Source organism: Protobothrops mucrosquamatus, unplaced genomic scaffold (assembly GCF_001527695.2).
Source record: "Protobothrops mucrosquamatus isolate PMUCROS unplaced genomic scaffold, P.Mucros_1.0 scaffold10, whole genome shotgun sequence".
Taxonomy (NCBI): domain Eukaryota; kingdom Metazoa; phylum Chordata; class Lepidosauria; order Squamata; family Viperidae; genus Protobothrops; species Protobothrops mucrosquamatus.
In genome coordinates, this window is record NW_015386397.1 from 2,346,131 (window position 1) to 2,364,840 (window position 18,710).

Consider the following 18,710-nt stretch of genomic DNA (forward strand, 5'->3'; position numbering starts at 1 on the left):
GGACTGGCCTAAGGGTTATCTTAATTTGGTTTTAAAATAATTTTAAAAAGAAAAGGCCAATAATTTAATATTCTATTTTAATTACATTTTAAAATTAGTATTTTTGTATTATGTACCTGTTTTAGATGGCTGTAAGCCGCCCTGAGTCCGCTGGGAGAAGGGCGGGGTAGAAATTTAATAAATAAATAAATAAATAAATTTAATAAATAAATCACTGCTTTAGACAGGAAGGCGGTGCAGAGAGTGGTGAGAATGGCCAAAAAGATCATTGGCAATTCCCTCCCTCCCATCCAGGACATAGCACGGAAGCTTTGCTTGAGCAGGGTCTGTAAGATTATCTGGGACACTACACATCCTCTTCACGACCTATATTCTTTGTTACCTTCTGGGAGGAGGCATAGTGGTATCCGTAGCAGAACATCCAGATTCAGCCATAGTTTCATTCCACACAACATTAACCTTGTGAACTCTCAAGCTTCCTCCTTCCGTTATATATTTAAGTTGGACAGTATTTAATATTTATTTGCTACGTATATGTAGGTATGTGGGTCTATACATATGTTGTTCATAGTATGTTTAGGTGTGTGTCATGTATGTTTCACTTTGAGAGCGGGCAACTAAATTTCATTTTTGATGTGTGCCGTTGTGCCCACAGTAAAAAAAAATGACAGTAAAGGTTATCTTATCTCTTATCTTAATAACATTTTTGAGCTGTTCAGTAAGATAGCCCATTTGTTCCAGGCTTCTCCTCCTGAGAAAGAGATGATGCTGCTTTAGAGAATTTCATTAATTTTAATGAATTGACAGTTATAATGTAATGGCTTATTTTTTTAATGACAGCAGAAAGGTGATTTGTGTTCATCCCATAGGTCAGTGATGGCGAACCTTTTAGAGACTGAATGCCCAAAAACTGGCCCTGCCCCCACTCCATCCTCTGCCCCACCCCTGCCCCGCCCCACCTCATCCCCCACCCCGCCTGCCTGCAGGGCCACTCACCGCCTCCAGGGCCCACTGCAGATCAACCAGGCAGCCCAGCAGCACCCTGGCGGCCATGCCCTCTGCCCGCACCCTGCAGCATCAACTGTGCGGGATGGGGTGTGAGGGCAGAGTCTTGTCTACGCTGCCTGGCTGCCATGTCCTTGGCTGCACTGCTCCGTGTGGGCCACGCTCGGGGGCGACTCTCCTCCAGGGGGGCTGCTGGTGAGGAGGTCGTGAGGGGAGGGGAGGCTGGGGCAATGGCACATGTGCCCACAGAGAGGGCTTCGAGTGCCACCTCTGGCACGCGTGGCATAGGTTCGCCACCACTGCCGTAGGTCTTCTGGGTGGACTCCACTTTCTTCTAAACATCTTCCCTGCATGAGGAGGGAATACAATTCTTGCATGTTATTTTTTCTTAAATGCTTTCTATGATTAACATATGGATATCTCTCTCTTTTCAGAATATTTTATGGATGGGCTTGGAAGCTTGCGGATTGGCTCCTGCAATGATGTTATCATTGGTCACCAGTCACACCAAATTTACACCAACATACCAGAAGCTAATGTTGAAAAATTGTATAGATGATTTTGGAATAACTGTAAGAAAGAAATTAGGTTTAAATTATCCTTACATTACTTTAAGAAGAGAATGAAATGCTATTCAAAAGACTGATCAATTCTTCCAAATCTGAATAGTTTTGGAATGGATTCAGCAACTTTAATTGTTTTAGGAATTGTATTTTTTCTCTTGACAATTCAATGTTTTACAGATTTCATCAAAAAATAACTGTTTTTAATGTACTTTGTGAATCTTCTTTATTATGGAAGTTCTAATGGAAGAATTCTCTTTTCCTCCAGATCTTTATATATTTAACAATAAATATGCAAATTCTTGTGACAACCTATAGCTTGTTCTATTTACTTTTTAAATAGTTTTAAATAGTTTTTCAAATTATTCCTCCAAATCTGCAGGTGCCTCATTTGTACATGGAGAATTAAAATGGTCTTTGTCCTTTTCTTTTAAGATGAATATGTCACTATGTAGAAATTTCTTAGGCCGCTATTGTTTACTTGTGAATACACACTATAACATTGAACAGTCTAATTGGAGATGTACATTCCACCACTTGTTTTCTAGTGCTTTGTCTAATGTTACTTGCAATTTCTAGCTAAGAGGATATTACAGATGCCTTGTACAATGTGTTAAATGCCTCTCTGGAAAAGGGCAGAATACCTCAATGTTTAAAGGATGTGGTTATTAAACTGCTTCTAAATTGGTCTGCACTGAATGAATCCCCTGGAGATTGGCAATTAAAGGCCACTTTCTAACTTTCTATGACCAGATAAAAGAAAGTCTTTTTGTTCCATTTCAAAATGACTTCAGAGTGGACTGTGGGGAGGAATTGAAAAGCCAGTCTCTTGCTTGACTTAGACAAACCATGCTTCTTATTCCTGTTGTTAACTATAGATATTAACTGTTTTATTTCTAATATTTTGGGCATTACGGAATCAGCAATATTTAGCAGTTTACAGTAAGTTAAAAATTTGACAAATATTAATAGTTTGGTGCAGTGATTAAAACATTGAATGGTGGAATCCAGAGCTAAGTTGAGGGGAGGAGTCAAGAGATTAGCCAGTCTTGAGTTGCTGATGTGAAGGAAGCCGCTGAAACATCTTCCCTAAAACTTCAGTGTACAGATAATCCTTGACTTACATAACTGAGCCCTAAGTTTTTATTGCTAAGCAAGACAATTGTTGAGTTTTGCCCCATTTTAGGTATAAGCCAAATTGTTGTAAACCATGATTGGATATAACATGGCTATTACTGAAACAGCCTTGATTAAACATTATCTTTTCATGCAAATTCCAGACCTTTCTGTCTTGGAAATTGAGAAGGAAAGGGGGACTGGAGTTTGTTGCCAGATTCCGTGTAATATGAAGCTCAGCATTGGATTAAATTCCGTCTGGTTTGCTATTCTTATATTTGTACAAAGTTTTTTTAAGAAAAGTTGTTCAAAACAAGTAACCTAAAAGCAACGGGTGGAAACTATTTCCCCTCCCCTCCCTTCAACGAGATCCAGCTTTTTGCTCATAGGAGAACATCAAGTTAGGATATGCTTCCTATTCCTAGGCAAGTTATACATATAATGAGAATATTTATTTTCCATATTTTGCTCTGTGGTTTCTCCCCCTGCAAAAATTTGTCATATGCATTCTTCAAAAAGCACCATACTATTATCCTACCTAAACTAACAAAAGTCTTGTTGCACCCTAAAAGATGTTCACATTATGTGATAAAAGCCTGTCAATGTGTCAAATTCATTGGAAGTGGACTGATACAATATATTATAGTAGCTAAAAACAGAGCTATGAGCAGTCTCTTGTTTCAATCTCGTCATTCATAAATGTTTTAGATGCCTTGATTGGAGAAATTGCCTTTTCTGTCTACATTGTTTCTTAAAATATGGTCCAAGGACTGAAGGTGACTACCAAACTGATGTATTTGCTGCCGCTACTGCATCTTATTATTGCTTCATGGGATTTTTAATATATAATTTCTCAACATAGGCTGGAAAACTTTGATTTGAGTCTCTCAGAATCATGATGCAATAGCAGCAAATACATCAATTTTATTTTTAATACAATAAATATTAATATTAATTAATGTTAATGTAAACCCTATAAACAAAAGATCTTTTGAAGTCCTCCATAATTTTTAAATGTGTGAAGGAATCTTGAAAGAAAAAAGTTGAAGAAACACTGGTCTACAGCATGAAAGATAATCAGACTGACTTACCTTTTAGGGCTGAAGTAGAATATAACTAGATAATGCATGTGAAGTACTTCTGAATATTTAAAGTAATTTACCAACAATGAACGGCACAATCCTACTGTCACTAATTGTACTTTCTCAGTACGATTTGCTTTTTGCATTTCATTTTACTTTTGTAAAGTCAATTCCTGAACTTTAATCTTCATTATCCCAGGTTGCTCTAGGATAGTAATGAATAACCTGCCCCATTCTAGATTCATTATGGGTCATATTTAAGACTTCTGTGAGTTGTAGTTTAGCAGTAGCCAGTAACCAGAATGGCTTATTCCTGAGTGAAGAAAATTTTCATAAGGATTTGCTTACTCTCGTTTAAGAATTTCTTGAGACTTTTCACTAGGAACTCCCCTATATAAGGAGTTAACTGTGCAGTTCTCCATCCTCTATAGCAGTGGTTCTCAACCTGTGGGTCGGGACCCCATTTGGGGTCGATCGACCATTTCATGGGGGTCGCCAAGCAAGGCTATCCGCCATTTTTTCCCCCTTTTCCGGCAGGTGCCTTACCTCCCTTGGGCTGGGCCAGCTGGTGGTCGGCCTGCTCCGTCTCTGCCGCTTGCCAGCTACGCCTCGGCCGGCGCAGGGGGCGGAACCAGTTGGGTAGTCCTCGACTTATGACCGGTTTAGTCCTTGACTTACGACTGGTTTAGTCCTCGACTTACGACCGGTTTAGTCCTCGACTTACGACCGGTTGGGGTCGCGGCATTAAAAAGGTTGAGAACCACTGCTGTATAGGTTGCTCCATTTCAAAATTTCTGGTAGCTGTTATTCCCTCAAATCTGATTTCCTTTCTTGAAATTTTCTCTGTACTTTAAAGCTAACTTTCAGGAAACATTTTTTAATAATGATCTTTAGAAGATTGTCGTTATGTAACCTTTTCCCCCAATACATCTCAGCTCTTGTAAAAAGGAATAAATCATGGAAATATGTGATAAACGATGGGTCCAAATTACCTTCCATTTATACGCATACACCAAGAAAATTATTCCCAATAATTGAATTCTCTTGGCCCCACCAACAAATCTATAGAATGTTCTTGCCCCATTAATCTTTATTTTAAAGAGAACTGCGTTTTTTAATTTTTTTAAATTCTTTAAAATTAAAAACAATAAAAATAAAGCAGGCTCTTGTCCAACTTTAAGTTAAATACCCACCATCCCAAATTCTGCAAATGTAGCTGCAATAAGCACTAGGAGTCTTAAGAGAAAGATGAAAGCCACAAGACTCTTCTGTTCCTGAAAAGACTGCTGCTCAATGTACATAATGGCTGTCTTTTGGATTGAACTAAGTTATGCATGGAGTAGCAACATGCAGAAATTCTTCATCCCCCCCGTGATATATGCATACTTATTTCTATTTGCAAATATACATATAACACTGAGTTAAGATGATGAACTCAAAGACCAGGTTTTTCCAGATTGCTGAATTCCAGAGCACCAAATGTTAATTCTCATCATATTTATAGTAGTATCTTCTAACCTGGCAACCTCCTACTGCGTTGGTGTCAGAATAACAGGTTAGTTATGGATTATGTGAAAAATGCAACACCATTGAGGGAAACCAAATTGGAAAAGGAAGGCAGTAGGGCCATTAAGAGCCCCAATAATTAAGAAAACAAATCAGGATCAGAAAATCCAAGGGTTTTGTATTATTATTATTTAAAAAAAAACTGCCTTCAAACTACAAATGGTCCTCAATTTACAATTATTTGTTTAGTGGCCAAAGTTACAATGATACTAAAAAAACCTGACTTGAAACTGTTTTTCACATGACCATTGTAGCATCCCCATGGCTCTGTGATCAGAATATGGACGCTTGGCAACTGGCATGTATTTCTGATGGCTGCAGGGTTCAGGGTAATGTGATTACCTTTTGCAACTTTTTGACAAGCAAAGTCAAAGCCTCCCCAGATTCAGTTAACCATTGTATTACTAACTTAACTACAATGATTCCCTTAAACTATGCAAAAAAGGTCATAAAATGGCACAAAACTCACTTAACAATTATCTTGCTTAGCAATGGAAATTTTGGACTCAATTGTGGTCATAAATCGAGGACTACCTGTACCGTCCTCATTACTATGTGCTATGTTGCTCCACTAATGTAAACATTATGAATCTACAATCCTTCTATCTGTATGTTCTTTGCATTCTTTCCTGATTCACAAGTTCAAGTGTGTGTGAACTGTAATTTTTACATGTTAAAGAGAAGGTCCTACCCAACTACCCACCTAAAAATTATAGGATGGATTTGGAAATTTTGTAGCTTTTGAGAAACAAATCTGAGGGTTGGTAAGATTGAAGAGCCAAAACTACAAATCAAGAGATCTCTGTTCTGAATTTCCTTTTCAATCATCTTCGTGGTGTCTTCAGCAAGCCACTCTTCTCTTACTTTCAGTTTCGCTAACCACCCACTCACAACATGGATTTTAATAATACTTAATTACCTAAATAAAATGTGGAAATAATTACTCATGGAAAACAGAGAGCAAATGGATTTTTTCCTCCTTTTATTTAAAAAAAATGAAACAGTGGAGTAAAGCAGTTTGTGGCAGTAAACAAGCTGGAAGAAAAATGGAGCCAGTATCCATCAGTAATCACAACTTTGAATCTGAGCCAACTAACCTGCCTCATGCAAAAGACAAGGGGTCAAGGAACAGAGATTTAAAAAAAAAAAAGGAAAAGCAAGAGGAGAAAGTTTTTTTAAAAAATACCGTGGACCAAAAAGAGAAAAACAATTACTCAAGAGTACAATTTTCAGGCATGAATTCATAACAGTTTCAGTTGGCTTAGAACATAAGATCTGACATATTTCACGAAATCATTACATGGAGTAAAATTTCCTTTCCAAATTCACACGAATTGTTTTTACACAAAGATGATTTGTCTAATACATTTGTAGCAATAGATTATTCTAATAGAAAATAAGATCCAAAAGTAGTGTTTCTCAATCTCAGCCACTTTTAAGATGCTACGGGGCTGGAAAATTTTGGGAGTTAAAAGTTCATGCTTCTTAAAATAACTGAAGTTGAGAAACACTGACAGAGTAACAAAATAGTTTTACATCAATGGAGTTTTTTTCCTCATTAGCCACAAATATGTTTTAAAAGATTACAGAAATTCATGGGAACAACCATCCATCAAGGAAACTCTATTGAACCTCCATCTTCTGAGGCACTGAACCAGATGATGACAGCAAGCAATAAGGATTGGCAAATTACCGACACAATTTGCTATCAGCTACTAGTTTGTCACTTGAAAGAAAATGCTCTTAGATTAATAGTAGCCTTGGTCACTCATTTAATAAAACAGCCCTTATGATTCCTTCTACTGTGTTCATTAATTTGATAAACTGCCAATAAAACTACTTTTTTAAAAAATGCAACAAGGTTGTTCAGCATTATAGAAGGAGGGTATAAAAGAGTTACAAGTTACGCACTTGTGTGTCTAAGGCACAATTTCAATTAAACACTGATGGTTGTGTAAGCTGGTCAGCACTTATGCTAAGAATGTTGAAAGAAAATGGTACACATGAGTTCTGATATGAATGATTAGGAAAAAGAAGGAAGAAATGTGTGTGTGTTTGTGTATATATATATATATGAAGTCATTAAAGGAGGGAAAGAAGGACTGAGGTGTTAGGGTTCTTACAAACTAACAACACTTCAAAAATCAAGGTTGATTATCTGTAACGGTGGTAATGCAGCATCAGTGGAACCCAAGCAATTCTTCCTAGGTTTATGTCATTAACCTGTAGGCATGAGTTGTTTCTGGCAGTGCTCACAGTAAGCAAACTGCTTTCCAGTCTCTATTTGTTTTTGTCTTCCAAATCAATTCAATAGACTGGAAACGCTAAGGCTTTGGAATAAGGATTCCAGATCCAATAAACACAACATCTATCTGTGGATCAGGTTTTCACAGATCAACAATCCACAACATCAGGCATGTAGACAGCAGTCCTGTTTGATTGTAAGACAACTGTTGTGTTGTTCCAAGCTCCACATGCATCAGCCATGCTTGGACAGCTTTTGGCTGCTTCCATTGCTCACTGGATTAGGGCAAATAACTCGTCCATTGATTCCAAGGCAGGAACCCCAATGCGGGTATCTACTGAGCTGACTAAGCTGCACTGGAGAGTGCTGGCTTTGTTAGACATATGGCCAGGACACAATCTCCTTACCAGCAATGTAGAAACTAGACCTCTTGCCCATAATTCCATAGCCCTCTGTATCTTATCAAGACTGCTTTAGAATGCAAAGAGAGCCCTTAGTTCTATTTAAAAAAAACCAACACTTTAAGCAGAACGATTATTTGGGGGAGGGGGGATTTTTCTCCCTAGACTACATAGTATGTTGTATTATCACTACCTAATTATTTATTTAAATCTATAGGTGCTAAGAGGTAGATAAAACAAACATGAATTGGTTATATTCATATCATATGTGTGTATATATGGTCATCATGCCCTTAGGCTGACATGAAGTGCAGCTCAACAGGCACTTAACAGGGTACCAATGAGAGGTTGGAAGGACTGACTTATGATTTAGTGGCACCCAACCTGAACTAAACCAGGAGATATAATCTCTGGCTCACGATTAACATGTAATGCATGGAATGGCTGTGATTAATAAGAGAGTGAAGGACATGGCTTGAATTCCTATTGCTGAAAAAATATGTAACAGGCAGTATGTTAAAAAACAGAAGTGAACTTCTACATATGGTAGAATTCTTCTTTATGCTCACCGTTTCAAGTAAAAATTAGAATCTGAGTTGATTCCAAGCTGGGTCCAAGTAGCCTGAGCTGCTATGCATAAAGCAGAAATATTAAATCAGTGGTAGTTACACTGAATCTAACTTAAATCCTAACGATTTCAATGGACTTACTAAGTCTGGATCTAACTCCCTGGTTCATGCTACAAGGATTAAATTTGTATAGATATCAGAGATTTTAATTATACTTCCTTTGGGAAATCAATATCCAAAACGCACATCTTGCAGTATTTGCCCATTACATTACCCTTGGAAGGCAAATAACAGCTAAAGAAAAACAGATTTTTCATTCATAAATGCCTATAGTCTTTTGAGGTTTATGTAGAGACATGTTTTCCCCTTCTTCTTCTTCTTCTTAGAAGGAAATCTAATGTTTGCTGATGCTATCAATCAGAAATTTCATTAAAAGCTCAAAATAAATTGAGCTGAAAGTTATTTAATTTCATGGGAAGAATGTCCTTTTCTTTTTTCTTTTTCCTTTTAAATTGAACAATCAGAAAAGCCTGCTTCAGTTAGGGCAGGAGTGTCAAACTCGCAACGTCATGTGACATGTTGTGACATATCGTAACTATTTTTCCATTGCTGGGGTGGGTGCGGTTTCGCCATGACGCATCCGGCCGGCCCACGGGCCAGCAGTTTGACACCCCTGAGTTAGGGAGTCAGTACCTTCTCCATCCAACACACTCCCCCTTTAGCAACTGCTTAACTGAACAATCACAGCCACTCCACATTATAAATGTCACCACAGGGAACAGGGAAAATTGCTAAACATACAGTATAAACTTTTGCAGGAAAGCCAACCCCACTGTCTCCCAAGGAAAAGGCTTTAAACAAACAAACAAAAACACAACGCCTAAAGCGGTTGCCCTGTTGTGCCTGTATACCAACCACCAAGTTGGAGAGGTATTTTATCTTTGAAAAAGTCAAAGTTTAAAAATAAGATCCTATAATAAAGCATCAGGATTCACATCGATGTTAAATTAAATGTGGGAATAGGTACTTTTAGAGAGTTGGGTTGGTTTTTAGAAAGCTGTGCAAAAAGATAGCAATTTATAGCCTGCAAATGTAACCACTTCATAGGCCAGGCATTATAAATTACTAGCTTTGTATATGGTTCAAACACTAGCTTTGGCTGTGTCTGCACATTGCACTATGGCATAATGTTACTTGTTTCGATTTGATATATTATGATGTGTTAAACCAGGCATTATAGTTGTTAACTGATTTATGGCTTAGTATTATCTAAGAAATAAAATAGCATAGCTTGTACAACAAGCTAGCATGAAGCATAACATGAAGTTCAGCAACTGATAAAAATGATTGGTAGCCATCCCTTGGCTACATACAGCATGACTTCTCCTTCTACTTACCTCACAGCCATGCTAATTCAGAAGTGCAGCAGCCATGAAACAATTCCTGGATTCATCAGATATACAGATAGAAATGATTTGCTTCTATGGATCATCTTATTTGGAAACTATCTTAGTAAACTCCAATATGCCTTCACATACAATTCTTTTGGTGTCTACAGGATTTGTGCCTTGGTGGAAAAGATGCACCAGCACTGTTCCTAAGTCTTTTTCAAATGTCACCTTCCTGAAAATGCAAATCTAATGTTTTTGGCTGCTCTGAGATTTGCTCTGCAAATTAGGAGTACTTGCTTATTATCTCCAGGTTGGGGCAGCAAAACCCTATTGAGGGTCTCCCTAAGTAAGACTGGCAAGATGATACAAAAGCATCAGAATTATTAATGAGGCCCCCAGCCAGCATAAGCACTACTGAATTAGATCTTTTTGTATCTCTCATAAATTACAACAAGTCTTGCACAGAAAAGTATTCCTCTGAAAATAATACTTTCAGTATCACATGCAATGATCATAGAACTTGACAAGAAATTTTGCAGAATTTCTTTAGAAAACCTATAGATTCATCCATTTGTAAATCCAATTCTCTCCATTTTACAGCTCTCTGACCATTTCTATCATTGATAAAAATAAAACTTTTTAACCTCCTTCTGTTTATTACTATTATACTTCTCTGTTTGGGTATGGCAGTCAGCAATTAATTGATTTCTTTTGAAATTCTTATTGAAGTATATTGATATTGGGGGAGTGGCTATCTTTGAGTATATAATGGCAAAAAGTTGTCTACCATTGTGTACTAAGGAAATTGAGGAGAATTTTAAAATTTAAATCTGAGTATTAACTTATCTGTAGACCTTGAAATTTCAGATGATACTTCAAGGAAAAAAACTGAGCAACATAGGAACCTTGCAAATAAAATAGACAGTGCTTGCTGCTAATTGCATATAACAATATGAACACTCAACTGAGTCCAACACAATTGGAGGAAATGTAAAATTAACATTCTAAGAAACTGGATGCACAGGGAATGAGAAAGATAGAACCTTGTCCAAAACCATGGAGCTACTGTCAACAATTCAAAAGATATCAATAGCATCCCTAAAGAATTAAAATGGTCAGACCATGCAGCAAAGTGAAGTCCTTACCCACCTCACAAACTATCATTATATTCTTCCTTGTGCATCACTGAAGAACTAAAAATTGCAACTGAGTTTTTACATTTCATTATTATTTTGGAAATACGAGATATACATCTCTTTTTTAAAAAAAATCTCATGTCATTTCCCATATCAGTTTAGATGTATCTTCCTCCAAACAGATTGATCCAGTTTCTTTTTTGTTGCTTTGGATATAGTTCCTAAGATTTTAGTTTTAATTTTAAAGCAACTAATGTGAAGATTTTTGTGCATGTTAGTCTCTTTGGAAAGTCTAACTCTGGAATAACTTGAAAATTTTTCAGAAGGCATAATTTAACATTCATTCACATACGTTGAATCTTGGATTCCAAAAACACTGCACCTATTAAAATATATTCTGGATTTGGTTCCAAGTCAACTGAAGTGAAGTGCAATCAAAACACAGTTCCAAATATGATTATTCTTCTTATATATAACATTCCAAGTTTAGAAATTTTAAAATTTCTAAGCCTCCTGAGACAGCCTATGTAAACACATGTTCTTAAAACATGCATACATTAGCATAGAAGGTCCAATAATATTAGGTCATTTGTGTCACACAGCTCTCTCACCTGCCCTCACACAACCCCTTGAAGCTTATCCTCCAGAGACTTTCTGCCTTTCCACTGTCTCGCTCCTCCTTTCTCCTTCAATTATAGTAAGCCTTTTGAGGAAAGAAAATCAATTACGTGAAATCCTGGGTAGAGAGTCCTTATTAGTTCGTTGCAACTCAAAAGTGATTTTTGAAAGGCCTTTTCCACATTGCCATATGCTAGCTTCTTAGTGGCTAAAATGATTTAATGCTTCCAGACAGGAGGTTAGGATGGAGTAGCTCTACCAAGACACAAACCAATGTGATCTATGATGGGATATTAGGTACATAGCAATGCCTTGAAATAATTTTCTTAATAGGTTGCTCCCCAGATGTGTAGAATTTCAATCTCTACAATCCCCAGCCAGCAGATATGCTGCCTGAGGGATTGTGGACATTAATCCAACATATCTGCTACAGATGATCAGAACAATAAGTCCAATTAAACCCAACTCACAATGTTGTCTTTCTAGATTTTTCTGATGGACAAGTTGAAACCCTCCAATTATTCGGATTAAGATCACAGAGATAGCTGAGGTACTGATGTAATTAAGATTTGTTTTCTCTGTTTTTAAGGATGCAATTTTATTGGCTTGTCAAGTAATCTTTTACAAATAGATGATTTGATACAGATTTTCTCTGAGCCACTTTCAGACTATGTTAGAGGAAAAGGCTGTCTTCCAAATCATCAGATTCTTTAACACTAAAATTTAAAACGATATCCTTGTTTTTTTTAATATGCTATCTGATAAGTCTTTGGGGGGGGCTTACCATTGATATAGCAATAGCACTTAGAGTTATACACCGCTTCACAGTGCTTTACAGCCCTCTCTAAGCAGTTTACAGAGTCAGCATGTTGCCCCAACAATCTGGGTCCTCATTTTACCAACCTCGGAAGGATGAGTCAACCTTGAGCTGGTGAGACTCGAACTGTTGGCAATCGGCAGACAGCAGACGTAGCCTGCAAGTACTGCATTCTAACCACTGCACCACCATGGCTCATATAAAGCTGTAAGTATGTATGTCCATCTACATACTTCTTGATGAGTATATTCCCATTATCCCTCACCAACACGGACATACACACATTGTAAACTGAAAGAGAGTGGGGGAGTTTAAGGCTAACATTTATCTCAGTTACTATATACCTGATCTTTTTGGACACTAAAAATGTGGAAGCAATGGCAGCAAATAGCAGCAAATTGAGGTGCTGAGGGAGAAGCTATAAGGGCTGATAACAAGAGCCGAACCCTGTGTTCCTAACCTCATCTGAAGCCTTGAGAGCAGAACATGAGAGAGCTTTTGCATCTGGTAGAACTTGATAGTTATATGGCATTAAAGAGTTCAAAGATCCAATTCAAAATGAGAAATGTCTGCAAAACTTACAATTCGATGGCAAAGGGGCCAAACCACTATCACAGTTTGGCAGGATCAAACTTCAATGATTATGTACATTTTTTAAAAAAATAATCATACGGGAAAGCCAACCCCCTCCAACCTTTGTATCATACTCAATCACTGCATCATTTCCACTTAATAGATGAATAAGAACAGATGCACCCTCAGTAGGACAAAGGCCTCCTATTCAAGGCAACTGAAATCCTCTTGGATGTTAATAGGATTCATGTAATGCCTACAGCTTGAACCCTAAAGCCAGGCTGTTAAAACTGCCTACCCTTTGAATACTGTTATGCTCATTTGGATAATGCAAGATGTCTTCACTCCAAACATTTCATATATCTGGAATTTTAAAAAAGAAAACACAGCAACATTTAGATGCTAAGAGCACTAGAGGAGAGAGGAGAGAATGTTTTCCCACCCACCCCATTCCTTTCAACGAATACCAAAAACTGCTTGCTGCTAAGGGGAAAAACCAACTTATTTGCTATGGCTGATGTCTGAATTATAATAATTTTAAAAACCCTGATCTATGCAAGTCTGTATTAAAAGCAAGAGAAGTCAGAGATCTTCAAGAAAGGAAACCTACATTTTGCCCTACATCTTTTCCTGTGTGGACAAGAGCATTAGAGGTAGTATTCTTTTTCTCCACTCTTCCTAACTTATAGTTCATTACAGTATATAGCCCATATTGTCCAAATAGACAGTATTTTGCTACTGTCTTTATTTATGAAGGGTGAGCAAAGTTTCCATAGGAACACCAATGTTTTCCGGCTAGGAAAGCAGGGACAGAGGCATTGGGGTTTTCAACTCATCCCAAACTCCAATCTCTACAGGAAAAAGATAGCAACTTTTTTTTATAAAAAGAACAATATACCCGATCTCTCAAGAACCCAGTTTGCATTTTGCTGGAGAGCTTATGGGTCAGAATATTTTTAAGACAATCATTTGTGAATCCATTTACAACCACTGTTTTTTAAAATTACATTTAGAGGATTATCTGTTCCAAGTGCAATGGAATATAAAACAAATTCAATCTTTAAACCTGCCCAGCTCCATACTTTTCAAAGAGTGGCAATTAGAGTTGCAGTTTCTCCTCAAGAAAAATGTACAAAAAGCCACAAGAAAGTTTGGCTCCCATTTCTTTTCTTTTTCTAAAAAAAACAATGGTCTGCTTCTCCTCAGTAAAACCGAGGTAAATTTTTGTAGAATATTTCACAGTGATATAGCGGAAAAGACGGTCAAGTGAATGCAAACACAAGAATGTATCTCAACCGAGTAATTTCTAATTGGAATATTTTTGTAACTTTTCATTAAAAAACCTCATCTGTGGTTTTCCAATCCTAAGCACACTTCATTTAGTTTCAACAAGTAAAAAATATGCAAAAATCATGACCCATATGTTTCTAGTGATCCTATCACAAATTTCCTTGTATAAATGTACTGAAGTTCAATATTACTTGAGATGCTAATATCTCTCTGCATGGAGATCTAAAGGACAAACCACTTTCATGAGATTTGTCTATTTTTTGTTCTCATAATGCCATATTCTGAGCAAATAGCACTTGAGCAATCCCAGGTGATGAAAAATATGCGAAAGAAACCCCAGCTTTAATAAACCAGATAATCAGCCAAAGAGAAAATCACAAGTCTGCATTCCAACTGCCACAGAATTATATCAACTATGCTAATCAAGGAAACTCACCCTAATTTCAAAATTAAATATATTTAGGTAGAATTAGCCGATTTACACCCTCAAGATTGCCATATTACTTTGTCTTTTAGACAGCTGCTTCTTTTCACACAAATGCTAACAACCTGGACACTGACACTGAAATATACAGCTTTTAATTTTGCCAAATTTTTGAGTGGACAGAATTTATCATTTGAATTTTAGATATAAGTAAAATTAAGCTGCAAATTTGAGAGTGGGAGAAATCTGCCGTCTTTTCCGCTACATCTGAAGTCTCTGCAGTTCTCCATAAAGAGCTTGTAACATTTCCAACCTGCATAATAACTTCTGGCTCATTAGAAATTAGGAAACGTAACTTCTCTTTTCATTAAAAAAATAAAATATTCAAGACTATCAGCTTTTATATAAAATATCAGCAAGCCCAAAAAACAAAACAATTGTTGAGGTAACTTCATACCTTGAGGTAGCTTTTCCCCTCCATTATTGTCTCATTTCTTTTTTCTTCTTTTTTTTTCTCCTTTCCCTTAAAACACAGAGCAACGCCTGACATTTCTATACATGGCCATTCTTGCAAGGTTTTTTTTTTTAAAAAAAAGGAAAGCAGCCACTTCAGTGTAAACAGCAAGATCCATACAGCCACTTCAGCTTAAATTCAAAGATGTCATTTGGGTAACAGGCATATGGAAATACACTGGACCTGGATTTGCCAATTGTCACAAACAGCCCAGTCGCAAAGATATTGTTAAACCTTGGCAATCGATGAATCAACATATAACGAAAGTCTTGTCTCTGCTAAGATATAAATGTATCAAGACGAAGAGGGATAATTTGTCCCATATTGTTAGTTATTTCCTTTTTAAAGAAAGAAATTACAAAATTAGAATGCAACATGATTGCACTCTATGTCAATACATCTGTAATCAAATGAATTAATTTCCATGCCTTGAATCGTTGCTAAATGTCAAGTTATTTCATTAGCATTTTTAAGAAACCTAACACCCAGGAATCCATGTAAAAGAGAATATTCATATTCAAATCAACAGGGCTTTTGCAGCCACTGAATGAAATTAAAATCATTGAATTCATTTTTCCATTAATTTGGCAAAACTATACAATTTGTTGCTTATCCAGGGTATATAATGACCACTCTGGGGCAAACAGCTTTCCATGTCCACTGATCAAACTGCCTTGAGGTAGATAAGGATGCAAGAGAAGATTTTTCACTGAGTGGACTGTTTCAAATCAATTCCCTGTTATATTAGTGCTGGTTGCAAGGATTCAAGGCGCTGTTGGGGAAAATAACTTATCCTCAGAGGAACAGTTTAATTGATGCCCAAGTTGATGCAGAGACAAAACTTTGTTCTTTGCTCAGGCTGCCAGGTGAGCAGTTCCCGCTCTTCATAAATTCTAAAAACCCATTGTAAATATTTTACACATTTTTTTCTTTTTAAAGTTTGCATAAGAGTGACTGGGATTAGTAACCATATTACATTCTTCTGATGTCTATATTTGGTATCGCCTCCTAAAGAAAATCAGTAACTTTGTGGCAGAAAAAAATTATAAGTATTTCAAAATTAAGGGGTTGTTTGCTATTATTTTAGTCACACCAATTGGTTTCATAAAAAAATCACTTTTGGTTTCATTTTTAGGCCCCATTGCTTTTCTTCCTCCAACCCAAAAAAGAAACAGCAATTTCTCTATACATATTTGCTATTTCTTTAATTTCTTCTGGAGGTAATTAGTTCCTTTTCTGGGCATTATATGACACATTGGCTTGTCTTCTACAGAGATAAACTGGCACTAATGTTAATCTGGGGATTAAGTCCTTTACAGTACATACTTGGAATTCAATGCCCAAGGTATAAGGTTGGGCTGTTAGGTGCGTAAGTCATCCATTTTAATCTCATAGTTAAGATCAATGAAGTAATTATTTGCTCCAACTCAGAGAAGATGGTTCTGTGTATCTTCATTCATTCAAGTACAGGGAAGCCAGCTCCCTAGAGAAAAGGTCACCCAGAAACAATTCCAAGAGTGCCTGCATTAAAGGCACTTTTCATAAATGGCCCACAGTTTTTTAGTGTACCAATTTGTAAGCCTTTTGTTATTCTCTGTATCAAGACAGGAATTACTACTACTCTTTTTTGGTATGACTAAGTGCTGAAGTTTTTCTAAAGGTAGATGACATATGAAAAGGGATAATTTCTGATGTTATTAAAACTCTGGAGGAAGTACAGCAAATGATGTCCGCTGCCTTGAATCTTTCCCAGCAGTGTAACACTGTAATGCGAGAAGCTTCTGAAGTGGACAGAAGCCCTGGCGGTTCTAGGGGGGAAAAAAGGACCTGAGCTGCTACATTCTAAGGTCCTTTGATTGTGAAATCTATATGGCAAGTAGCCTTGAGGTATATCTTTCTTTTGTAACCAATGTACTGCCCCACACTTCCCCTAAAAGTGTGTTTAAAAGTCAGGTACATGTAATGCACCCAAAACACTTGTGCATGTATTGTATTTTTACTCTCCACTGATTTTTGGGGGGGGGGGGGAGGAGGAAGCAATAATTACATGGACAGAGGCAGCCATGGAAACTGGCAATTAGGAAGAGAATGAGGCATTTTCAAATTACAGCTAAGTAGACAACACTTTTGAGGCTGAGATTCTCCAAGACTGGCAGACTTCTTTTGCTACTTTATCTAAAGCTGCCTTTCAACAATTAAAGTGTGGCCACAACCTCCCCAAATATAGTAACTACAGGCCATTTGCTAGAGATCATACAGAAGTAATTGCACTTTCTCTTCAATATAAGACAAGGGCAGGTTGATTTACCATTGGAGGAAGGCTGAACTGAAGGAGATCTAAATGCTATTTATCTTTACACTGCAGTTCACAATTCATTGCTTCATAGCACTGATTTAAAATCCATGTGAAGTAGGTTTCCCCAGTCCTGCGTCTTCCAAATATATTTGGTTTCAACTCTCAGAATTTCCCAACCAACAAAATATTAGTTAGGAAGTACTGAAGCTGAAATTGAAAGCATCAGGAGAACAACAGATTGGAGAAAACTATACTTCTTCCAGAATCCATAATAAATGCTAGGTCATACTTATTTTATCAAAGTGTGTAACTTCATCTGAAAACATTCAGTGTACTAGCCACAGGAAGAAGCAAAATCCCTGAAATGTTAAAATATTAAACACTGGTAAAATAGGAATAGGATTTGCATTTGTGTCTATCTGGAATAGGGATTTTACTGTGGCTCAGACTTACATGTCAAAACATGTACATACCAAATTAAGAGAGAGGTTATAGGACATTAAGCCACTTTTCACAAAATGAAAAGTAAAGCCATTTTATCCATTGAACTGGAAATAATTTGAATCTGATGACTTAACAGTTCATGAGAATTACAACTCTATGGCCATTTGCCACAATTTTAGTCTTCAGTTGACCATCTCATTCCACCAGGATTGTTCATTAGGAATACACATCTTAGGTGGATTAAAGCATATTCCTCACTGATTGGTTTTCTAATTATTTCAATATTTTCTCTGGCTTAACAAATTAAAATATTCAGAAGGGATAGGGGAAGGAGAGAGGAAGAGAGACGGATAGACAGATGTGCTATTTATTTCCTCATTTAAGGATAAACCTGGCTCAATTCAGATATCATACAAATCCGCCTTTGTAATAAAATCTTATACTTGCCAACTAAGAAGTTCCACTGTTAAATGAACTTAACTTTCCAGTGAGAGATTGTAGAAAGCTTAATTATGATTTAATAGTATTTATTTACTTACAAATCATACTTTGTTATTTGCCAAGCATAAAAAATCAGAAACCCAAGCTAAAAATCAATTTGCAAGGTCAATTTTAAGGTGATTTATCAGTTAAAAAGAGCCATTTTAAAAACATGGCATT

General features: G+C 36.8%; 1 protein-coding gene across 1 annotated transcript in view; it reads left to right on the top strand.

Annotated features, from left to right (window-relative positions):
- Positions 1 to 1,651, top strand: part of B4GALNT2 (beta-1,4-N-acetyl-galactosaminyltransferase 2) — a 20,968-nt gene extending 19,317 nt beyond the window's left edge. Inside the window, 1 exon segment of the mRNA XM_029283042.1 lies at positions 1,440 to 1,651. Coding sequence (XP_029138875.1) covers positions 1,440 to 1,651 — 212 coding nt within the window.
- The last annotated feature ends 17,059 nt before the right edge of the window (positions 1,652 to 18,710 follow it).